Source organism: Loxodonta africana, chromosome 2 (genome assembly GCF_030014295.1).
Source record: "Loxodonta africana isolate mLoxAfr1 chromosome 2, mLoxAfr1.hap2, whole genome shotgun sequence".
NCBI classification, from domain to species: Eukaryota; Metazoa; Chordata; class Mammalia; order Proboscidea; family Elephantidae; genus Loxodonta; species Loxodonta africana.
This window is the reverse complement of record NC_087343.1, coordinates 196,731,426-196,756,797: the sequence shown is the minus strand read 5'-3', so window position 1 is coordinate 196,756,797 and position 25,372 is coordinate 196,731,426. Positions and strand designations below refer to the sequence as shown.

General features: G+C 43.9%; 1 protein-coding gene across 8 annotated transcripts in view; it reads right to left on the bottom strand.

Annotated features, from left to right (window-relative positions):
- NSD1 (nuclear receptor binding SET domain protein 1) overlaps positions 1–21,572 on the bottom strand; it is a 209,389-nt gene extending 187,817 nt beyond the window's left edge. For 2 of the 8 annotated variants that reach the window (XM_003404684.4, XM_064279185.1), the window contains exons 1-2: positions 20,646–20,841; positions 18,564–19,507 (exon numbers count right to left, since the gene is read on the bottom strand). In XM_003404684.4, the coding sequence (XP_003404732.1) occupies positions 18,564–19,490 (927 nt within the window). In that variant the 5' untranslated portion in view covers positions 19,491–19,507; positions 20,646–20,841. Of the gene's footprint in view, positions 1–14,498; positions 14,644–18,563; positions 20,358–20,645; positions 20,842–21,442 lie in introns of those variants that run through there. The other 6 variants (XM_023551818.2, XM_023551803.2, XM_010592804.3 and 3 more) reach the window with 6 other exon arrangements.
- Between the last annotated feature and the right edge of the window lie 3,800 nt (positions 21,573–25,372).

Here is a 25,372-nt window from a genome sequence, read left to right as displayed (position 1 = left end):
TAGGACAACTGGATTAAAAAAAAACAAACCCACTGTCGAGTTGATTCCGACTCCTAGAGACACTGCAGGACAGAGCAGAACTGCTCCATAAGGTTTCCAAAACTATAATATTTATGGAAGCAAAAATGCCCCATCTCTCTCTCATGGAGTGGCTGGGGAGTTCGAACCCCCAACCTTCTGCTTAGCAGCCAAGCCCTTATCCATTGTGCCACCAGGGCTCCTGACAACTGGACATCACCTACAGAAGTTGGGGCCCCACCTCGTACCATATATAAAAATTAACCCAAAATGGATCAAAGTCCCAAGTGTAAGAGCTAAAACTACAAAATTTTTACAAGAAAACTAGGAGTAATTCTTCATGACTTAGGCAATGGTTTCTTAGATATGACACCAAAAGCACAAGCAACAACAAAAAATAAATTTATCGTTAGACTTGATTAGAATTTTGTGCAAAGAACATTAGGAAAGTGAAAACTCACAGAATGGGTAAAATATTTGCAAACTATGTATCTGATAAGGGAATTACATCCAGGACATATAAGAAACTCCTACAACTCTACATTTAAAGATACCTTTTGAATATTGAGCTGTAGGAGTTCTGAAGTGTTAAAATGCGAAGATGTCACCTTTGAGGTGTGCCTGACCCAAGCCTCATCACCTCACATGCATGCAAAAGCTGGACAATGACTAACGAAGACTGAAGAAGAATTTATGCCTCTGAGTTATGGTGCTGAAGAAGAATAATGAACATACCACAGACTGCCAGAAGAACGAACAAATCTGTCTTCCAAGAAATACAGCCAGAATGCTCCTTAGAAGCAAGGATGGTGAAATTTCGTCTCACTTACTTTGGACGTGTTATTAGGAGGGACCAATCCCTGGAGAAGGACATCATGCTTGGCAAAGCAGAGGATCACTGAAAGGAGGAATGCCCTCAACAAGATGGACTGACACATGGCTGTAACAATGGGCTCAAATGTAGCAATGATTCTGAGGATGGGTCAGGAACCGCCAGTGTTTTGTTCTGTTCTACAAAGGGTCGCTATGAGTCAGAACTGACTGGACAACACCTAACAACAATAGCTCAACAATAAAAAAAAAAAAAAAAGTTGCCATCCAGTTATTTGCAACTCATGGCAATCCCATGTGTTAACAGAGTAGAACTGCTCCATAAGGTTTTCCTGGTGTAATCTTTATACAAGCGGATAGCCAGACCTTTCTTCCATGGCACCGCTGAATAGGTTTGAACTGTCAATCTTTTGGTTAGAAGCTGAGAGCAAACTGTGCCACCCAAGGACCTTCATTAGTCATTACTCAAACCATCCACTGCTGTTGAGTGAATTTCACTTCATAGGGGCCCTACAGGACAGAGGAGGACTGCCCCATACAGTTTCCAAGGCTGTAACTCTTTACAGAAAACCCTGGTGACATAGTGGTTAAGTGCTACAGCCGCTAACCAAAGGGTCGGCAGTTTGAATCCTCCAGGCGCTCCTTGGAAACTCTATGGGGCAGTTCCACCCTGTCCTGTAGGGTCGCTATGAGTCAGCATCAACTTGACAGCACTGGGTTTTTTTTAACTCTTTACAGAAACTGACTGCCATATCTTTTTCCCGCAGAGCGGCTGGTGGGTTTAAACTGCCGACCTTTTGGTCAGCAGCCAAGTGCTTTAAGCACTGTGCCACCAGGGCTCCTTCATTAGTCATTAAAAAAAGACCCCAAACCAAACCCACTGCTACGGAACTGATTCCAATTCACAGCGACCCCACAGGACAGAGCAGAACTGCCCCATAGTTTCCAAGGAGCAGCTGGTAGATTCAAACTACAGACCTTTTGGTTAGCAACAGAGAGCTTAACCACTGTACCACCAGGGCTCCCATTACTCACTGGGGAGATGCAAATCAAAACCACAGTGAAATACCATTTCATACCTACTAGGTTGGCTAAAATAAAAAAAGACAAACAACAAATACTGTTGTGGTTGTTCAGAACCTGAAACCCTTATGCATTATTGGTGGGATTATAAAATGGTAGAGCCACTATGCAAAACAGTCTGGCAGTTTCGTAAGTTAAACATAAAGTTACCGTATGACCCAGCAATTCCACTGCTAGGTATACACCCCAGAGAACTGACAACATATATTCACACAAAAAACCTAACGCAAATAGCAGCATTATTCATAGTAGCCAAAAAGTGGAAATAACTATAAGCCCATCAATTGATGGATAAACAAAATATGGTATATCCATGAAACAGATTATTTGGCAATAAAATGGAATGAAGTACTTATACAGGCTACAACATAGATGAACCCCGGGAACATTATGCTAAGCGAAGGCAGGCACAAAAGGCCACATATTGTATGATTCCGTTTATATAAAATATCCAGAATAGGCAAACCAGTGACAGGAAGTAGATTCATGGCTGCCAGGTGCTGGGGCGGGGGGCATATAGGGCTTCTTTTTGGGGTGATAAAAATGTTCTTGAATTTAACAGTGGTGAATGCTGTACAAATCTGTAACTACACTAAAAGCCACTATGTTGTACACTTAGTAAAGGGTAAATTTTGATATACGACTTATACCTTGATTTAAAAACTGCACCTACCACTAATTATAAAAATACATGCTTTTTAAATTCATGATTATAGAAATTATATTCAACAAAGTTGAAATAATGAGGAAATTCTCATGTAAAATGATATAAACGTAGGATGTTTAATTTTTATAAGTCCATGCTTTAATAACATCAAAAATAAATACCTTAGGTAGCAAAAAAAAAAGTACAAATATCAAAATTCTAGGTTATTTAGAGACCAAATAAATGTTTATTATTCCTTTTCCCCCTCAGGTCTAAGAATTATCTTTATTAAGAATTCCCAATGGGGGAGATCTCAATGAAACAGGCTCAGTCATATATTGTTGGCTAGAAGTATAAATATTACTCCTTTACTGGAAAATCTGGCAACATCCTTCAAAATTATAAATGCATGTAACTTTGATCCAATAATTCCAGTTCTAGAGATTTATCCTACAGATTTACATACATGCACAATGGCATACAAGTATGGTTATTCACTTTCAGTAAAAAACTGAAAATGTCCATACATTAATACAACAGAATACTATCCAGGTGCAAAAAAGAATGAGAAAGCTATGTTTTAAAATGTAAAGATTTCAACAACAGGGAAAAGAGCAAGAAAAAGTGTATACAATCTGTTATCTTTGCCATAAAACAGGTGTGGGCCCAGAACTGGAAGAGTTAACTGACAGGGTTCAGAATGCCTCACTGATTATTTTTCTGTATTTTCATATTTTTGAATCACATAATTATAATACCAATTCAAAAATTCAATTTGAAAAAACAAGGTCCATTAGCTCAGTGTAATGTGTAAACTGGTTAGTCATATCTATTTTGTATACTTAACAATTTTTCTCCTCTGACAAACTATTAATTTCTTGTTGGGTGGGTACGGTAACCAGCCCCCTGAAAAACCCCCAATGATCCCCACCTCACGGTATTCATGCCCTGATGTAGTCTCCTCCCACACGGTTATCAGGGTTGGTCTGTTTAACTTATAGAATACTTCATAAAAAGGCACTTCATTTCCTGCATGGTCTCTCCCTCTCTCTTGGATCACTCACTCTGGGGGAAGCCAGCTCTCATACTGTGAGGAGCCCTATGGAGAGGTATATATGGCAGGGAACTGAGGCTGTTGCAAACGCCCGGCAGCCATGTAAGTGAGCAATCACTTCAGCTGACTGCAACTCTGACGGATATCTTAACTACAATCTCTGGATAGACTCTTGAGCCAGAACCACCCAGCTGAGCCAGAACCACCCAGCTAAGCCATTCCCGGATTCCTTACCCTATCTAAAATGATTACGTGCTGTTTTAAACTACTGTATTTTGGGGTAATTTGTTAAGCAGAATAGATGATACAATGAGAAACATTCCTTCCACAGCTCTAAGAAATTACATTACATTCTTGTAAATATCATTTATTAAAGATACTATAAAAATTATCATCAAGGTGCTACCGGGTATTAAAAGAAAATCCTCATGAAATCAGTAAGGTTGTAGTAGAATTTCTTCAATTCTTTACAAGTGTCTGTAAGGTTGAATTATCAAACGTCTAGAAGCACAAGCTTTCAATCAATAAAGAAATCATCCAAAAATATCGATCTAACTATATAAAACATGAAATTTCTGCTGTACAACTAGAGAAAATCATTAATTAAAATGAAAACCAGATTGGGAAAAAATATGCATGTCCAATGAAATAAAAGGTTAATAGCTATAAAACATTAAAATACAAATAGATAAATCAGCAAAGCATATAGGTACAAAGGTTATAGGAATACAAACGGTAAACAAAAAGCAGAAATCATTTCCAACAATAAAGTTGTACTAATTAAAACAAGTCTACATTACACACCCATTTAATCAAGAAAAAAACTTAAAAAAAAAAAAACACCCAAATGCTATCATAATTATGGGGCAAATGATTGACTCATACACTATTAAAATGAAAAACCAAATCCGTTGCCGTCGCGTCAATTCCTACTCATAGTGACCCTATAGGACAAAGTACAACTGCCCCATAGGATTTCGAAGGAGCAGCTGGTAGATTCAAACTGCCAGTCTTCTGGTTAGCAGCCGAGCTCTTAATCACTGCGACACCAGGCATCCACACACTATTTATAATTGTGTAAATGGTACAACTCTTTTGGAAAGACATAGAGAAGTAGGTACATCAAGAGCTACAAAAATTTATAAACTTTGCCCCGATAATTCCACTATCAGCACTTATCCTTAGGAAAGACATTACTATGAAATTGATAAGGTACTTATCAAGACTTCACTTACAGATCTAATACCCACTCCTCCCCCAAAGAACTAATTTCAGTGGTTTAATTACCTGCACTGTAACACTCTGCCCCAAAGCTCTACTGTTTTTTGTTTGTTTGTTTGTTTGTTTTAAAGCACTTAAATGCAGAACTTTATTACCTATCAACAACTGCTCTGCAATTCTTTACAGATCATGGCACGGTGGGTGTGCTGCTCCTAGATACAGCAATTACAAAAACAGATTCAACGTGTTTCAACTGAATCAACTGCGATATTAAAGAAATGCCTTTGGATGTAAAATTCCAGTGACAAAAAACATGGTGTTGGTGTCTGTTATTTTCATTGGATATAGACATAACCCGCATATTGCCTACTTTCACCAGGGAGCCCCAACAGCTCCAATTACAGCATCAAGAGAAATTAGAGATGACACGGGGAATATACTCTCATAACTTACAAAGAAACATTACCTTCAGACTCTTCCTAGTATACGAGGGGATATCACATAACCACTAATTATTTCTAATTTCACCTAATGTGTAAATATAATTGTTCATCCTCCAGAACGGATTTTATCCTTCTGGTGGTATTATATTTTACGTAAGGCCACTGGAGATGTAAAAATAATTTCATAAGTTTTAATAAAGTAATCTCACCTAATACAGTCACAAATTCTAAAATCTCTTCCCATTTATTAAGGGCAAATCACAAGTATATATGATTTTATTGGTTCTCCAACAGACTACCCAAAAATGAAAGCATTATTTAAAAATTATGATTTGTATAAAATGCAGATCATCTAGAATATATAAAGAACTCTCAAAATTCAATGGTAAAATATCAAATAATTCAATTGGAAAATGGGCAAAAGATATGAATACATTTCACCAAAGATGATATACAAATGGCAAATAAGCACAAGAAGAAATGTTCAACATCATTAGCCATCACAAAAATGCAAATTAAAACCACAATGAGGTATCACTATATACCTATCAAGATGGCTGAAACAAAAACTGTGACAACACCAAACGCTGGTGAGGATGCAAAGAAACTAATCACTCATACATTGCTGGTCAGACTGCAAAATGGTACAGTCACTCTGGAAAACAGCTTGGCAGTTTCTTATAAAACTAAATAAGAAATTACCACATAATCCAACAATTGTACTCTTAAGACATTTATTCCAGAGACATGAAAACTTATGTTCACACAAAAATATATACACTAATGTTCATAGCAGTTTTATTTGTTAATAATCAAAAGCTAGAACCAATCCAGATGTCCTTCACCAAGTGAATGGTTAAACAAACTGACACATACATACCATGGAACACTGTTGTCAGGTGCCAACGAGTGGATTTTCAACTCATACAGAAATGCCTCATGGGGTTTTCTTGACTGTAATTTTTACAGAAGCAGATCACCACATCTTTCTCCCACGAAGCCGCTAGGTGGGTTCAAATTACCAACCTTTCAGATGGCAGGTGACTGCTTAACCACTGCACCACCAGGCTCCTTATACATCATATAATATCATTACTATAATACTGTATTATTGAAATATAATATTATTACTATTACAATGTAATATATATTATCCAATATCTTTACTATATTAAGGATATCCCTTCATATGAACACGTAGGTAAGTCTACATTCTTTTATTTTTTTATTATCAAAATTTTTACTGACATCATTATAGATTCATGTGCAGTAGGAAGTAATACAGAAAGATCCCTTGTATACTTTGTCTGGTTTCCCAGAATACCATTTTGCAAAAACATCTAATATCACAACCAGTCTTACTCAGATGTTTCCAGCTTTACTTGTACTCATGTATGTGCACGTGCACCTACACACACGTTTACGTTAAGTTCTATACATTTTTATCACCTGTATAGGTTTGTATATCCACCACAGTAAAGATAATAATTCTAACACCAAAATGATCATTCCTGTTCCCCTTTTATAATCACACCCATCCCTCTCTCAGCAATTAAACATCCCAATTTGTCCTGTTTCTAAAATTCTGTCATTTCAAAAAGCATTACATGAAAGGAATCATACACATTCCTTTAGTGACTGACTTTTTCACTCAGCATAATTCCTTGAGATTTATCAAAGTTGTCAAGTGTATCAGCAATTCCTTTACAATTAGTGAGTAGTGTTCCAGGATAGCTGGTGGCACAATGGGTAAGCACTCAGCTGTTAACAGAAAGGTTGGCAGCTTGAACTCACTCAGCAGCTCCGCGGGAGAAAGACCTGGGGGTCTGCTTCCTAAAGATTACAGCCAAGAAAACCCTGTGAGGTGGTTCTACTGTCACATAGGGTCACTATGAGTCGATAATCAACTTGAAGGCACCTAACAACAGTAACAGATATGCATTAGGCCACTCTATTACCAAAAGTAACAAAAATGTATATACACATACAGAAAACTTCTAATATGAGCAATTAAGAGTAAGAATGAGGGAGTATATAAAGGGTATAAGGATACTTTTACATTCCGTTTTTAGGATTTTTTAAATCATTAATATATATTTACTTTTCTAAGTAAAAAAAAATTACATCAATTTCTTCAAAAGCCTACATTTGAGATTATTTTTAAAAGTTTCAAAATGGACTGTTCAATTAAAATCAAACTCACCTCCAGAAAAGAGGTAGGGTACCCTTTTCAATGGGCTCCCCTGAAAACCAGGGGGTAGAAATGAAACATTTATATCCATGACAAAGGACAATCAGCCAAAAGCAACAACATAATGAAGTTACATCACTTAATAGTTGAGGTACAGAAAGGTATGGACCCTTACTGCATGAATTAAAATTCTAATTGCCAAACAAAAATGGATCAAATCTCCTGATTATTAAACAAAAATAGGAAATGTCAATGGTAGTCATCAACGTCCCTATCTTACCAATTAAGAGAGCTTGGAAGAACAAAGAAAAAAGCAAAAGCACAAAGGTATGTTTTCAAAATTCACAACTCTTCCAAATGTGCATTTGGTTCTTGACATATAATAATAGTAACAGTAATAAAAAAAAGAAAGAAAACCAAACCCATTGCTATCAAGTCAATTCTGACTCACAGCGGCCCTACAGGACAGGGTAGAACTGCCCCACAGAGTTTCCAAGGAGTGCCTGGTGGATTTGAACTGTTGACCTTTTGGTTAACAGCCACAGCACTTAACCATTATGCCACCAGGATTTCCATAATAGCAGTAGGTATCACTTACTGAGCACCTACTTCGGGACTATTGGTGCACTAGTTGCTTCGTATAAATTATCTCGTTGCAGCCTCTCAATAACCCTGCAAGGAAAGTATTAGCCCCAATTTACAGACGAGTTATCTCAGAGAGATTAAAAGGCTTTCCCAGCTAAACAGGCAGTATAGTACAGACTCAGAGATCTGCCCAACTCTAAAGTCATCCTGATTTAATATTCTTAATTTGGAAAATGAAAGTGAGAATGGAGAGAAAGGTAAATGCTTGAGATGTTATTGCTCAAATTCAAAGGACTTAGAAATTGACTATATAAGTACATGAAGTAAAAAAAAACTTCTGAAGTTTTGAAATCTGCTACATAAAGATGAGAGCTGACAGTCCACTATCATCTTCCTACCTAAAATGTACCCCCCCAAGTTGTACCTCTGTAATAACACCATTCACTCACTTTACTCAATAAATATTTAAATGCTACACAGTTAAAGATGAGATGATGAATCAGACCAGGAGAGTGAAGGCATGAGCTAAGGGTAAGTGTGAAGCAGGAACCACTAACAGTTCACTTAGCTGAACCCAGAGCACACGATGTGTACAGTATATGAGATTTGGACAGATCAGGATATGGCCCTGTTAGAGATAACACTGAATTTGGGCTTTATTTATTAGACAAAGGCGAAGAAGAGGAGGGAGAGGCTGAATGTAAAGCTTTAAACAGAGACCCAATATTTCCCATTGTGGAGGTATGGGGTAACTGTATAAAGAATGAGCTGGAGAGAAAGATGGTATGGAGAAGATCAGTGATAAATAAAGACCTCATAGCAGAATGGGAATGAAGAAAGGAAAAGACTGATAGAATCTGTATAATTTAGCAGTAAGATAAAATTTTAACTCCATAGCATGGCAAACAAAGCCTAACTTCATACCTTTATCTCCTGACAACTCCACTTGTGCCAGATTCCTATCAAAGAATTTCTTGCCACTTGCCTAAGCTATTTCCTCTTACCTGCTGGTATGTTTGTGCTCAGATTAAATATAACCCTCTGTGAAGTCCTTCCTGATTACTCCAGGCATGCCTTCCTCCACAGTACCACAGCACACCTACCAGACCAGTTACTATTCTGCATTGTGATTGCTTACAGCAGTTTCCCTACATAGTTCCTAAAAAGCCGACTACGTCCGTGTCTCTTTCTTTTTATACTAACAGTACCTGACAAAGAGGAGGCACTCAAATATTTTTTCATCAGATAAACGAATAAGTAACTCCAAGGTTTCCAGCCTTGAGATGAACAGGAGGATGATGTCATCAGTAACACAGAAGGAAAAGCATGTTTAGAAATAAGAGAGGTGAGTTTGAAATGGAAGTATTACATTTTAAGTGAATACAACACAAGGTCGAAAAGACGCTCAGGTGGCTATTAGATTTTCTTGTCTGAAGCCCGAAGTTGAGTCAGATAGTTTTCACACAGCAGAGTAGGAATGAAGTCAATCAATGGGAGTAGATAAGGCTGCAGAGAGAAGAAAAGAGAGCAAGCAGTAAAACAAGGACTTTTTATAAAGGAGTAGTGGTCAAAATGCTGCAAATCTAGTAGAATAAGTACGGAGAAGTTGTCACTTCTAACTTATGAAAGAATAATTTCAGCAGAGTGGAGGGTACAGAAGCCAAATCACAGAGCACTGAGGAATAAGGAGGTAAACAAAGAGGACAACTCAAGAAATTCAGCTGTTACAGGACAAAAAGAACGTTCCTCTAGAATAGGAAGATGTCAGCCTGTTTTTAGGCAGAAAAAATAATGCAGTAGAGGTAGAGAATGAAGATCTCAGAGACAAAGTGGAAGAAATAATTAATAAAACAAGATCCCCCAGGAAGAGAAGGGGGTCAGAGACGTGTGGAGACCGAATAAATTTTTTTCTCAAAGAGGGAGGAAGAAAACAGAGAATTGGTGGGATGAAGAAAAGGAAGGAATACTCAAAGAATCATCTTCCTCTCAGGCACCAACACTATAACGCTTAGGTATCATCTACACTCATCTCCGATGTCTGGATTCCTCAAATCCAGTTTCCAATTATTTGCCTACAATTCAGGCAACTCCAAAAGGGCTGGCAATTTTCTCGCAGTGAAATAATCTTTTGGATTTACCCCCTTTCTTTGCAGTACTGACTCTGCTCTAGTCTAAGCTTTAGTCACAACAGGCTCTTATCTCTAGCCTTCCCCGGTCAAACTTTTCCAAATACTGATTTCATCATCAACACTTCTCAGCTAAAATCCCTCACTGGCTCCCAGTTCCTATCACATCAATACCAAAGGCTCTATTACCTGACTACACCCTTCCTACCCAACCAATCCCCAAGTACCCACTGAAAACACCATGCTCATTTAATTCTCCACATCTAAACACTGTACCCTCCTATACCTAACCAAACACAACCCAAACCAAACCAAATCCGTTGCTGTTGAGTCGATTCTGACTCAAAGTAACCCTACAGGACAGAGTAGAAGTGCCCCATAGGGTTTCCAAGGAGCGGCTGGTGGAGTCAAACTGCCAACCTTAACCACTGCACTAACCAGGACTCGAAACACAAACCAGGCAAGACCAATTCAAGTCCCACATCCTTAAAGCCTTGACTACTCTAGATTTCATTCATCTCTCCACTCAACTTCTTAACCACTTAAACATTCATAGCACAGAACTTAGCACAGGGGGTGGCTTATATTTTCTGAATCCCCAAGATTGTAAAGGGAAACGAGTAATGTCACAATGCCAAAAAATCTGTTTTTAAAGGACCAATTTAAAAAATAATCTATTCAAACATCCATGCCATGGACATCCCATTCTTGACCTAATGAAGCAGCATCTATTATTACAATGCAAATCATTTATAAGGTAAAACTGCAAACAAATTTGGCAAAAAGATGCAGTATTTCTTAAAGTCAATATAAATTACAAAGAATCACTTCAATTACACTCAAGGAAAGGAAGATGTAGGTCAAACCAGTAAACAAGAGAAAATGACAGGGATCGTACTAGGACACAAGCTTAAAGAGTAATTTGATAAACATCAAAGGATCAAGAGATGGTAGTGAGTGGCATAATGGGGGAGGATAAAACAAAACTGGTAAAATACTCACAATTATAAGCGGGTGAGGAGTACACGGGGATTGCTACTATTCTCTCTTCTTTGGGGTATGTTTAAAATTTTCCATAGTAAACATTTTTAAAGAGAACCTTACTAAAGCTGATTAAGCCTTCAAGTATTTTTTATAAAAACTTACCCTTTTCATGAGCATGAGAAAGTGAAACAAACGTATGTTATCTCCCCACTGTACAATTTCACTGAACATTTTTGAAAATTCACTTCTTCCCTTATTCTAACAAATGGGCAGCCATCATAGCCAAAAATTTTTATAAAGGATAAAGAAAGCCTTATTTTCATAGTTCTTAATTTCATTTTTCAATATAAAATCTAAATAAACCTTTTTCCCCTACTTATTTGTGAAAAGTTTAGTCCCTGCCATAAGTGAACTAATTTTTAGTGCTTTTTGTTTGTTTGTTTGTTTTCTTTAGATTAAAAAAGACCACTAGCATCAGACCATCCTGGAGCTGGCTTCCTCCTAAGAACTTTGAGAATCTCTGTTATGGGTTGAATTGTGTCCCCAAAAATAAATCCTAACCTCTATGCCTGTGTGTACATTTGGGAATGGGTTGTCTTCCTTATGTTAATAACGCAAGATTAGTACACAGTATATTCTGAGTCAATCTCTTTTTAAGCAAGTAAGCAGAGCAGAGATGGCGGAAGAGAAATGCCAAACCACATGAAGACCACTCAGGAGCAGAAGCTCAGAGAGACTAGGACCTTCCTCTAGAGCTGACAAAGAAAGCTTTCCCCTAAGGCCAGTACCCGGAATTTGAACTTCTAAAGTCCTAAACCATGAGAAAATAAATTTGTTTCTTAAAGCCACCCATCTGTGGTATTTCTGTCATAGCAGCACTAGATTAACTAAGACAAAATCTGGTACCAGAAGAGTGGAGTGCTGCTCTAACAGATACCTAAGATGTGGAAGAAGTTTTGGAATTTAGTAATGGGTAGAGGCTGAAATAGTTTTAAGGTGCCTAAGGAAAAAAAAAATTTTTTTTTTCTTAATAGCAAAAGATTAGATGGCCTCGAAGAAACTTGTGGTAGAATTATGGATGTCAAAGGCAATTCTGGTGAGAGCTCAGAAGAAAATAAGGAAAGCTACAGAGAATCTCTATCATCTTAGAGAATACATACAACCCAAGCAACAGAATGTTGCTAGAAATGTGGCCATTAAATGTGCTTCTAGTGAAGCTTTAAAAGGAAATGATGAACATGTGAATGTAAGAAGGGCAATACTTCTTATTCAGTGGCAAAGAACCTGTCTGAATTGTGTTCAAATGTTTGGTGGAAGGTAGAACTTGGTAAGTGATGAACCTGGACATTTGACTGAGAAGATGTCTAAGCAAGATCTTAAAGGGGCCACGTGGTTTCCCTTGCCGCTTTCAGTAAGATGGGAGACGAAAGACAGACTTTAAAACGAACTGTGTAAAATGAAAGAACTTAAAAGATTTGATAAACTCTGTTGTACAAACTAAGGACATGTGTCCGAAAATGTTCGCCAAGGACATGGCTACACAATCTTTGTTAAGGAAATTAAGCCTGTGAGTGATGGATCTAATTACCACAGCAGAACACCCATCAGTTTACACTGAAGTGGACAGAAAAAGAACAAAAAGAACACTACCTGCCTCTTGGAAACAGGCCAAAGTAGCTACATCTGTTGTCCTCCAAGAAAGGACCACCCTTGGAGAAGCTCGGAGATCAGCAGAACTGTTGGAAGGACATGGGAAGCAGGGTCCTCTTGGTTTCAAAGGGTAGAGCCACGGGTCTCCTGAATCTCAAAGGATGGAGCTACAGCCTCCTAGGTTTCAAGGAGTTGGATCCTCAACTTGGTTCCAGAGTAGAGAGCTGCTGCTAAGGTGTGCCAGTGGGATGGGACCTCTGCCTAAAGCTGAGGGGGTGAGGCTTCCATGCCCAAGGAACAGAAGAACAGGGCCTGCCAGGGCCATGGGGGCGGGGCTGCCACTCAGATGTACTAGGAGAATGGGGCCACCCAAAGCCAAGAGAGCAGAGCTGCCATCCCAGTGGGCCTGGAAGGCAGAGCTGAGGCCCAGGACTGAGGAGCCTCCACACAGAATCCAGACGGCATGGCCAACACCCAGAGTCTGGAGGGCAGAGTCATTGCCCAGATGGTCTCAGAGAAGAAAGGATTATTTTCAAGCCTTGAGACGGAATATAAATTATGCTGCTGGGTTTTGGACTTACTTGGTGTCTGTTATCCCTTCTTTCCCTCCAATTTCTCCCATTTGTAATGGAAATGTCTACCTTGTGCCTGCTCCATCACTGTACTTTGGAAACAGATAACTTGTAATCTAGATTTCACAGGTTCACACATGAAGAGGAATTTTGCCCCAGGATGGAACTCCTAAAGTCTCAGCCATATTCGATTTAGATGATTCAGAAGATGAAATTTTGCACTTGGAGCGGGTTTAAGACTTTTAGGATGATGTGATGGGGTGATTGCGTTTTACACGTGGTAAGAACATGAATTTTGGGAGACCAAAGGGTGTAATATTATGGGTTGAACTGTATCCTCAAAAAATATGCATTTTAAATCCTCACCTATAAGCCTGTGGTTATAATCACATTTGGGAATGGATTGTCTTTCTTATGTTAATAGGGTATATCTTGAGTCAATCCCTTTTAAGATATGAAAGAGATTAAACAATTGAACAGAGCAGAGGTGGGGGAAGAGAGATGAGAAGCTACATGAAGATCACCCAGGAGAAGAAGCTTGAAGAGACTAGGACCTTCCCTCAGAGCCAACAGAGAGAAAGCCTTCCCCTAGAGCCAGCACTGTGAATTTGGACTTCTAGCCTCCTAAACTATGAGAAAATAAATTTGTTTGTTAAAGCCACCTACCTGTGGTATTTGTTACAGCAGCACTAGATAACCAAGAAAATCTTCAAATTCATGAATACCACCATAGTATAAATTCTCCATAAAATAGCTAAGTGATAAAGAGTAGAGAACAAAACAACTACTACAAATCAGCCCAGTGAGAACACAAGGAGTTACTTCAGGCCTAGGAAAGTGTCAGAGACCTTCAGTGGTCACTAAAAGCCAAGGGTTCTAAGATAATTCTATGATTTCCAGAGCTTCAGTTTTGTCTCCAACAACTTCAAAGCACCTTCAAGGTTGGCCTATGTCTTCCAACATCATTTTACTACAAGGCTATGAAGACCCCATGATGTAATACAGACTCAAGCACTTAATAAACTGTAAATTACTGTCTGCTTGAAACTTCCGGCTCTGGGGGCCAATCTTCAAGATTTTATCAACCCCCAGACCTTCTGTTGGCCCAGGACAGGAACCATTCCCAAAGCCAACTCTTCAGACATGGATTGGACTGGACAATGAGTTGGAGAGGGCTGCTGGGGAGGAGTGAGCTTCTTGGATCAGCTGGACACTTGAGACTATGTTGGCATCTCCTGCCTGGAGGGGAGATGAGAGGGTAGAGGGGGTTAGAAGCTGGTGAAATGGACACGAAAAGAATGTGGAGGGAGAGAGGGCGCTGTCTCATTAGGGGGAGAGTAATTGGGAGTATGTAGCAAGGTGTATGCAAGTTTTTGTGTGAGAGACGGACTTGATTTGTAAACTTTCACTTAAAGCACAATTATAAAAAAAAAAGGATTTTATCAAGCACCTACTCTGTAGAAAGCACGAAGGCTTTGTACACTGGGAGAAATTAGAAGGCATCAACCCTGTTAAACACAAAAGCACCAAGTCAGGATTATAAACTACAAGGGCAATGTGTTCGCATTACTATACAGAGAAAAAAATTAAAGAGCACATGAGGATAAGCTGAAGAAGCTGTTTATTCATGACAAAAGGCAAACAGCCTGCTTATAGCTAGATACACAAAACAACAGCCAATATAATCTTGAATCACTTGTCTTTCTCTATTCTAGACAGAGGGCTCAAAAAAAAAAAACACCAAACCCAGTGTTGTCGAGTTGACTCTGACTCATAGCAACCCTATAGGACAGGGAAGAACTGCCCCATTGAGTTTCCAAGGAGTGCCTGGCGAATTTGAACTGCTGACCCTTTGGTTAGCAGCCGTAGCACTTAACCACTAGACCATCAGGGTTTCCAGACAGAGGGTTAACAACCCTAAATACTCTTACCCCCAATAGAATCTTATTCTATCACAACATTACAGACAAAATAAAAGACATTTGCTAAAGTCTTTCTAAAATTTCCAGCCCTGAACATAGGATCCAATATAGATTAAGTGCTCTGTACCTGCTCCACTGATGAAAAAATGAACTTGTTTATCAACTGTGAAGTCTGAGTATGTCGATATTGTGACTATACAGAGTTTTTTTATTGTGCTTTAAGTGAAAGTTTACAGTTCGTTTCTCATACAAAAATTTATACACACATCATTATATGACCCTATTTGCTCTCCCTATGACAGCACACTCCCCCTTTCCACCCCAGATCTCCCACATCCATTCAACCAGTTTCTGTCCCTTTTTGCCTTCTCATCTCACCTTCAGACAGGAGCTGCCCAGTTAGTCTAATGTATCTACTTGAACTAAGTAGCACTCTCTTCACGAGTATCATTTTATGTCTTACAGTCCAGTCTAATCTTTGTCTGAAGAGCTGGCTTACACAGAAATTATTTTTAATTACATCTTTCCCAAGCTATGCTGTTCAGTTAAATTTGCATTCCACTGAGATTGATTTCACATTTTTAAGTCCTCAGTTAAAAAATATCAAAGGCTACTAGGGAATCCAACACAACTTGTACAAGGCAGGGTCATGCAAGCTCCATGGGCACAACCAAAATCCCCAAGGGATCGAACTGCTGGGCTGAGGGCTGTGGGGACCATGGTCTCGTGGAACACTAGCTCAATTGGCATAACATAGTTTACAAAGAAAATGTTCTACATTCTATTTTGGTGAGTAGCATCTGGGGTCTTAAAAGCCTATGAGAGGCCATCTAAGATACTCCACTGGTCTCACCCCTTCAGGAGCAAGGAAGAATGAAAACAACTTAAGACACAAGGGAAAGATTAGTCCTAAGGACTAATGGACCAAAACTACCACAGCCTTTTCTAGACTGAGTTCAGTACAACTAGATGGTGTCCAGCTACCATCACTGACTAGTCTGACACAGACCACAATAGAGGGTCCTGGACAGAGCTGGAAAAAAATGTAGAATAATCAAACTCAAAAAAAAAAGACCAACTTACTGGCCTGACAGAGACTGGAGAAACCCTGAGAGCATGGCCCCCGGACATCCTTTTAATTCAGTAACGAAGTCACTCCTGAGATTCACCCTTTAGCCAAAGATTAGACAGGCCATAAAACAAAACGAGACTAAAGGGGCACATCAGCCCAGGTGCAAGGACTAGAAGGCAGGAGGGGACAGGAAAGCTGGTAATAGGGAACCCGGGGTCAAGGGAGAGTGTTGACATGTCATGGGGTTGTTAACCAATGTAATAAAAAAAATCTGTACTAAATTTCAATGAAAAGTTAGTTTGTCTTGTAAACTTTCATCTAAAGTACAATTAAAAAAAAAAAAAAGACTAAATGGACACATCGGCGTAGGAGCAAGGACAAGAAGGCAAAAAGAGACAGGAAAACTTGTAACGGGGAATCCAAGGTCAAGAAGGGAAGAGGCTTGACACGTTGTGGGATTGGTAGCCAATGTCACAAAACAATATGTATATTAATTGTTTAATGAAAAACTAATTTGCTCTGTAAACCTTCATCTAAAGCACAACAATTTTTTAAAAATACCAGGGGCAAAAATAAAAGCAATGGTTTTCAACCACAACCTTGAACAACTGAACCAAAGGCCTAAAAGGATAAATTAAAGACACTTGCTTCCTGAAGCCCATAAAGTCTTTGAGCGATTTAGATTTCTCCCTGAAAAATTTTTTTTCCTGCATTTAAAGTTTGCTAACTCTCATTTTAGAGGAATAACACACTGTCTATAAGCACCAATATTTTCAATTTTAAATAGAATACTGACATTTCTTTGATGAGAACCAAAATATTTACATTTCTATTTGTATGCTTCTAGAGAAACATCTGTTTCCATCCTCAGATCTAGATTTTTATGTGACAACAAAGACAAAACTATGTAAAATAAGTTTCAATGTGAACCCAAGAAAAAAGATTTGTCTGAACTGCCAAAAGATTTTCAAAACAGCCTATCCACCCTAATAAATATCACCGGCTTGTAGTTCAACGGAAGCTCAAGATAACCACTAAAATAAATTTTTCAAATCTGCAACCTCCAAGCTAAGAAACCGAGGAGTGCTAAAGCATATTTAAGATATGAATCAACAGAAACAAAAGCGACACACCCACATTCTCCCGAGTAACTTTAAAGAACAGCAGGTCTACAGGGTAACGTGAACATTTAATGCATTCACAACAATTGCCACAAACCATAAAAGGTTTTTCTGGTAAAGCCTTGACATAGTGCTTCAGAAGTATTTGTTGACAAAAAAATTATCTTTGGTGACATTACTGTCAACCATGAAAATGTGTTTGGGCAGAAACAAAAACAGAATCAAATACTTAAAAAGTTGAAAAGAACATTTCAGCAATCAAGTCGTTTCAGATTTGAGAGGTTGAGAAGCTGCTAAGTAAAGAGAAATACTACGTAAGTTCAAAGAAAAAAGAACTTTACACCCTCTCACGCTATTACCCAACACTATTGAAAACTACAAATCCGATGTTCTCCCTTTCTATACGCAGATACACACACGTATCATACACTCCAAAATTAAAAACTAAAAAAGGTTCAAGAGCCAGTTCTGATGGTGTCAGTTATCAAAAGCACAGGTTGCTGTACCTTCACAATAGGTCATTCAGAAAAATTAGCCTAATTTAAATTTTGACTGACATTCAAGAAAGCAAGCTTTCTCATCTTAAACCCAGCCCAGTTCTCCTCTTAGCCACTTTTAATTTGTGTCCAAAATGCACCTCCACCTTCAGCAAGAGGTCACCCCAACAACTAAAAAACTAAGCCATGCTTAATGCAGAAACAGGACTCCAGGTAATAAGCCGGTTCATTTGCACTCAAGATACTGCCAGGCCAAAGCTCACATTTTTTAAGCCAAACAAACGTATACCTTCATCTTGAAAATTTAAATCTGAACTCTTAAAAGTTTAACACTTAGCCAGTCCTCAAGGGAATGTTATTTGAGAAAAGCTGAAAAGACCCAAACTCATAAAATAGAAATAAATTTAAAAATCAAAGCAAAATTTCCCCAAGATGCTTTTAGCTGTAAACTGATAAGAAACCAAAAACCAATTAGTTATGTTTCCCTTTAAGTTGCCTGTATATATACATTCATGTATATATTTAAGTTGTACCAAAAACTGCTTACAAATGGCAACTCCTGTGAAGTAGATGATGATGAAGTTCCAGGTAATTCTAGCATGTTTCCTAATGTACTGGTACTGGAGTCTGGATCATCCTGAAAAGATAAATTTATTGAGTTTAATTGCTCTTCTATGGTAACGTTTGTATCTCCTAGTGAAAAAGGGGCTGGGAGAAGGGCTGCTTTTTCACTGCTGCCGTCCACTTCATTTCTTTGCTTATTTTTCTGTGTTTCAGTTTGAGGAGCTAATGGCAAGAATGGCGATTTGACTGCACCGTGTCTACTCTCTGATGTGCTGTCTTGTTCATTTCCCATGGCCACTTCTACACCATTCTCTGATATAGGCTCATAATTGCAGGTGGCATTGGTCTGAGTTTCCTCAAAGATCTCCTCTATACTCTCATCCTCTGTGACTGGCTGTTCTGGGTCCATTTCAGAATCTACATCTGCATCGTCCACACAAGTAAAATTCTCAAAGTGCAGAAAGCCATTCTTGATAGTCTTTGTTACTTTTACCTGGAGTTCAGGGGAGTTATTACAAGAGGGTTCCTGTTTCATAGCAAGTGCTGTTGGACCACCAGGACTCAAGGAAGTGCAAACAACTGGCGACTGAGCTCTTGAATCACTTTTTTCAGGGTCTTGAAAGGATTCTGATCCATCAGCAGACCCATTTAAATATTCTACATTGATCATGGAGGCCAAATCCTGTAGTCTCCGCAGTGGAATGTAACAAGATGGAGAATCTTGTCCATAAGCATTTTGGGATGTTCCACTGGCAGTCGGTAACTGCATAGTACACCCATTAAGTGGCTCAGAAAAATTGGATTGACCATTACCGAAAGGGCTGTCCTTGTCTTCTGGGGCATCTAAATTCACTGGATTGGAAAAGGGCAGCAGGCAATTTCTTCTGGGTAGTTCACAGGTCTGATCCATCCTTGGCCAGCATCAACCTGGAATCCAAAAACACAGCAATTAATCTGAGTTAATAGGCCGTTTGGCTCTTCTCTTCAAAATGGCAGCCACTTCTCAAGGACTAGTGGCCTCGATGCCTTTCTGCTGCACTTCCATGGGCGGAAAAAGTTCCCCCGGCTGACGACGGAAAAATGGCCTCGGTGAGCCTCCGCAAACTCCATCTTCCCAGAGCTGGGCAGATCCTGCCACATGGAAACAGCCGTCCCTTTTTTCTGCACTGCAGACTGGTGGACAGTTTGGCTTAAGTAAAATTAAAAGCCCTTTGGCAGTCGAAATTCCCAAATCTTAAACAGGAAGAGTCAGCGTCCCCCCTTCTCCCGCCCCGGGTCCAGCAGCCGGATCTCCGGAAGGGAGGAGGCTATGGGATTCGAGGGGGGCTCCCGGACGCTGCACAAAAAGGCACCCGCTCTCCCCCGCCTTCCTGGCTCGCTCGGGCGCAGCGGTCACAATAGCGCTGCACCCTGCGCCCGGCCGGCGCCGGAGCCTTTGCAGCGGCCGTGTCCAGGCCGCAGGCGAGTCTGCCGAAGCGGCTGCAACCCCGAAGCTCGCCTTCCAGACTTGTGGCCTGTTCGGTCCGCAGCTGGAGGGCCCAGAGGCCGGGATGCGGCAGGGGGAGAAACAGAGGTAGCCGGCGAAGCCGAGTCAGGGCAGCAGCAGCTGCTACAGCTTGACAAACATGGCTGCTGCCGACGCCGCCGCCGCCTGCCCGGGCTGCGTTCCCTCCCTCGGCCGCGGCAGCACCTCCAGGCCGACACGATCGCACTCATCAATATTCAGCAGCAAGCAAAGTTTGCTGCAGGAGGGCAGCCGGCCCCACGCCCCTCACTCGGCTACCTGAGGGGAGGCGGAGGCCGAGGTGCGCGCGGTCGCCCGGCGGGGCATGGGCCGCGCCGGGAGGAAGTTCGCGGCGGTCGGGCCGGCTAGGCCAGAGCCCGGCTGGTAGTGATGGAGGGGGAGGGGGCCCGCGGCTGCAGCGCCGCTGGCCACCTACCCCGCGCCGCGCCAGGCCCTCCCCCGCGCCCCTCACCTTACGGCCACCACCATCTTCCCCGCCCGGCCGCCTCCTCCCTAGTCCTCCTCGCGCCTGCCCGCCACCCACCCCAGCGCACTAGTTACCGTGCCCCGCGCCCCCTCCCGGGCCGGCTGGGGGGAGGGGGTGACCCTCATTACACTGGGGCGCGAGCGGAGCGGTGGGGAGAGAGAGGAGCCGCTCGCCGCACCCCCCTCCCCCCGCGTCTCTCTTCAGGGGAGAAGGCAGCGAGTGCGACCTGCCCCGGCCTATTCCGCTGCCGCCGCCTCCTCCTCACACCCCCACCGCGCGCGCCCCCGCCGCGGCGCGTGCGACCGAGCGCCTCGCGCCGGCCCGCGTGCGGCTAGGGCCTGGAGTGCGCGCGCACCCCTTCCCCCACCGCGCGCGCGCTCCCTCGCCTCACTCTTCGGGGTTCAGGGCGGGTGAAGTCGGGCTCGCAAGCGCGCCACCCAATCAGCGGAGCCGCCGCCGCGGCCCCCTCCCCTCCCCCCGCGCGCCCGCTTGCGGCCCGGGCCTACGGGCCGGCCTGACTGTCCGGGCGGGGCCTGAGGCGGGCTCCCCTGGGGCTTCGCGCGCCTCCCCGGAGTGTCTGGGCCTGCGGGCGTCGTGGGTGGCACTCAGATCCCCTCACCTACTTCGGGGCGCTGTGCCGGCCCCGGGCTGCACTCGACTCCTGCACCCTACCCGTCTCGAGCCCCCACCCCGGCGGCACCTGGCCCGGCTGAGGCCTGTCCAACCGCCCCGCCAGCCCCGCTCGGGCCCGCGTCAGTCCCGGCCTCCATCTTAGGTTACAGGCCGGGCTCCCCATCTACTGGGCACCTGCCCTCAGCCGGCTCGTTTCGGCCCGAGGCCAAGGCAACCCCCCTCCTGCCACGGGGCTCACCTGGGGGCTTGGGCTGGGGTCTTCGAGGCCTCAGGCCCCGAGCAGGCGCAGCCGCAGGTGAACCCCCAGCCCGGCCGCACCCCAAACCCACAACACCACCACAGACCAAGCTGAGCAGGAAACAAAATGGAGGCAGCAGCTCGGGTCTGCCTCCCCGAGCCAAGCCTGTGCAACCCCAGGGCTCCCTCCTGCCGCAGGCCCGAGGCCCGCGAGGCAGGAGGCTGGCTTGTCCGGGGCGCCGCCGACAGCCGCCTTAAAGCAGCGCAGGCCGGGCTGGGGACTCGGCCCTACGGTCCTCACAGCCCCTCACCCACCGCCCCTTCCTCCCCCCCTCCCGCCTATTCCCCTCCCTCCCGCTGCCCGGCCGTGCGGGGTGAGCGGCTCCGGGGAGCCGGGTCGGGTTACCCGCCCTGGCACTGCCCGCCGGGCCGCGCCCTCGGCTGGGGTATGTGGCCGGGCGACCCCCGCGCTGAGCCCACCCCCTGCAACCAAGCCGGGCTGCCGCCTGACAGCACACCCACACCTTGGCCTGCCGCTGTGCGGCCCCAGCCCCGCGAAGCTGAGCCCCAAGCCCAGACACTGCCGGGACGAAGCTCCCTCACCACCCCCGGGCCCAAGGGTCCTCGCTGCCTCGGGCGGGGCGAGGAGAGCCCTGGGGGAGGGGTCCACTAGTCCCTGCACCGCCTCCCCCGCCTAGTCTGGGTTTGGGCCTGGCACCCGGGCTCGGGCCGCGGGCGCAGGCGGGCGCGGGTAGGTGCGTGCGCGCTGGGCAGGGGACAGCGGGCTGGGGGCCGGGAGGAGCCGCGTCTCGCACCGCGGACGCTGCAGTTCTCGGCGGCCAGGCAGATGGCCCTCTCGTGCCACCGTCGCCCCACGCAGGCCGCGGCTCCGCATCCCGGCTCCCCGGGCAGAGCGCGCCTCGCCCTTGCGGGCCCGGTGTAGGGACCCGGCCGGAACTGCGCTGGGAGGGCGGACCGCCGGGCTGGCCGGGCCAAAGCCTGTGGGCGTACACCCCGACCAGGGGCTCTCTGCTCTCCCGCGCCCGGCACCTCGCGGCCTGCACCCAGCACACTGGGCCCCGCGGCACAGGCCTGGCGCGGCCAAGGCGCGTCCATTCCGCAAAGGGCGGATCGGGAAACCTAACCCCGGCCTAACCTCGCGACTGCAGTCCCCTAGGCCCTTACCTCATCCCGACCCGACCGCGCTGTCCCCTGCCTTGTTCCCCAGCAAGAAGGTCACCTCGGAGAGTGTTGGATCTAGGGCATCCTCGTCGTTGAGAGAAAGCCACAATCGGCCGTCACAAAAATACCACCTCCTCCAGAAAGCCTTCTGTGATTAGATTTAGGGTTAACGCCATCTCAAAACTGAGGGCACCGCCCTCGAGGGCCACGTGACTACCATTCCTCCCTGGGCTTAGTAATGTGCGTAATTATTGCTCTAGCGGAGTATTTACCCATAGGTCTACTGTTAACCTTGAGCCCATCTCGGAGAAAGGCCACCTTTGGCATTTCCCTGGGCCGGCATCAGCGCTAAGCTCCCTAAACTGGGTCCTTCAGCCTTCCCCGGCTTTCACCCCATGGCTGGCCTGAGCAGACAAGGAGTTCTGGATGCCCTGTGCTTCCTGCTCTCCGAGGCCCACAGTGGAGCGATGTAAAGTAAGACACAAATAAACAGGCCCTTAGCACACCATGGGTAAGTGCTAGAATGGAGATCCTGCTAAGACAGCAAGTAGATTTGTTAGAGGGAAAGCACCTTCTGGAACCAGAGTGAGGAAACCAGAGTGATGAAGACTCTGAGGGCTCTTTTTTCTCGGGACAAGAAACAGGTAGCCAGAGGATTCCCAGGTGCAAAGTTAAGGTGTCAGTGTTCTGTGGGCCAGGACCAGCCAGAGCAGAACTGGGTTTACAACCAGGGGCCCGCCCTTCAGGAGCCAGCTGTTTGTTCTGCTAAGGAGTCACTCTGGCTAACCCTATACTGAGCAATTCAGTGGGGAAATTCTGACTGGTTCTTTCTTCACACCTAACACTTTGAGCAATAATTTCTGACTAACGATTAAACCAAAAAAACCAAACCAGTTGCCTTTGAGTCAAGGAAGCAGACTGCCACCTCTTTCTCCCGCGGAGCGGCTGGTGGATTCAAACTGCTGACCTTTTGGTTAGCAGCCCAGCACTTTAACCACTGTGCAACTAGGGCTTCTGACTGACATTTACTTCTCGTCAATTGCCCAATTCATCCTGCCAGTCCTTTACTTTCCCAGCAGTCATTCTGAAGTCCTGCCTAGAGCAAGTCACTTGGGGCACTAAGCCTCAGTTTCCTCACCTGTAAAATGCGGTGGTGGCTTCTAATAATGCGCAGAGTGGCTGTGAGGCTTCCGTCAGGTAAAGTTTAAGTGTTGGCAGCCTGTATGGATGAATGCTGAAACACAGTTCATCGTTTTATTCAGCAGCCATTTCATAAGTGCCAGACAGTGTATTGGGTCCTGGGGAAAAGAAAGGATGAAATACTTACTATGGAGAACCCCAGGCCTCAGGAGAAAACTGTTAAATAAAGTTGTTATGGTGTGAAGAGGGGCTGGACCAGCATCTTCTCCCAGAGCAGATCTCTGAGTATTCCTGCCCTGCAAGAACCCCTCTCTGTGAACGTTCAGCCCCTGTCAAAGAGGAAACCAATTGCCATCTAATCAGTTTCGACTCTTGGCACCCCCATGTGTGTCAGAGTAGAACCGTGATCATACTGTTTCAATGGCTGGTTTTTCCAAAGTGGATCACCAGGCCTTTCTTCCCAGGTGCCTCTGGGTGGACTTGAACCTCCAACATTTTAGTTAGCAGCCAAACGTGTTAACCTTTCGCATCACCCAGGGACTCCATGGGAGAGAACTGGTAGCTAAAGAGGGATTCGCAGCTGGAGAGGAACAGGTTACTGGCAGGTGTGGGTGAGGAGACTAGATCCTTGGGAAAAACCTCATGCACTTCCCTGGTGTGAGAAAGAAAGGATGAAATACCTGCCTAGGAGAGCCCCAGGCCTCAGGAGAAGACTGCTATAATAGAACCTGGCCACAGAGAGGCGTCAATCCCAGCAGCGCCTTTTTGAGCCTCCGCATCCAGTATTCCCTGGCCAGGCCCTCACGTGTGCCCACACTGGGCTGAGGGTATCCACATGGCTTTATTTCCACAAGGACACTGACTCCTAAAGTGAGGGAAAAAGGTGTAGGGCTGTGTCTCAGCTCAGGTACCTTTTCTGGGCCTCTGCCTGCCTTCCTTAAAACAGATTAAAAACCCAAAGCCACTGCCTTTGAGTCAGTTACGATTCATGGTGACCCCGTAGGACAGTAGAACTGCCCCATAGGGTTTCCAAGGCTGTAAATCTTTACAGAAGCAGATTGCCACATCTTTCTCCTGCAGACCTTTTGGTTAGCAATCGAGCATTTTAACCACTGTACCACCAGGACTCCTAAAACTGATTAAGAATCAATAAATACTGACTGTTCCTGTATTGTGTGCTGGGCACCTTGCATTAGTTCCTTTAACCCTTTCACCTGCCCTCTGAAGAACTCAAGTTTAAGAGATTAAGCCCCTGTGAAAGGTCTTGGAGCCTTGACGCTCACCTGATGTGATTGGCATCGCTCCTTTGCTCCTAGCCAGCTCACCCTACAGATAGTATCTGTGAAAATACACAGCATGGTGTCTAACAGACAGGTGCTCAGGAATTTGAATGTCAGGCAAAGTGAGATTGCTTCAACCTCAGTTTCTTCATCTGTAAGTTGTGGTTACTGATAATTCCTACCCTGCTGAAGTAGATACCCATGAGATTTGACTAGTGTACAGTCTTAGAACTGACCCCTTGCATTTATTAACATATATTTATTGAGCTGTCACTCACAGCCTTGTGGGGAAGGCACACAAGTAAAACAGCAAGGTAGGGAGCTGAGCT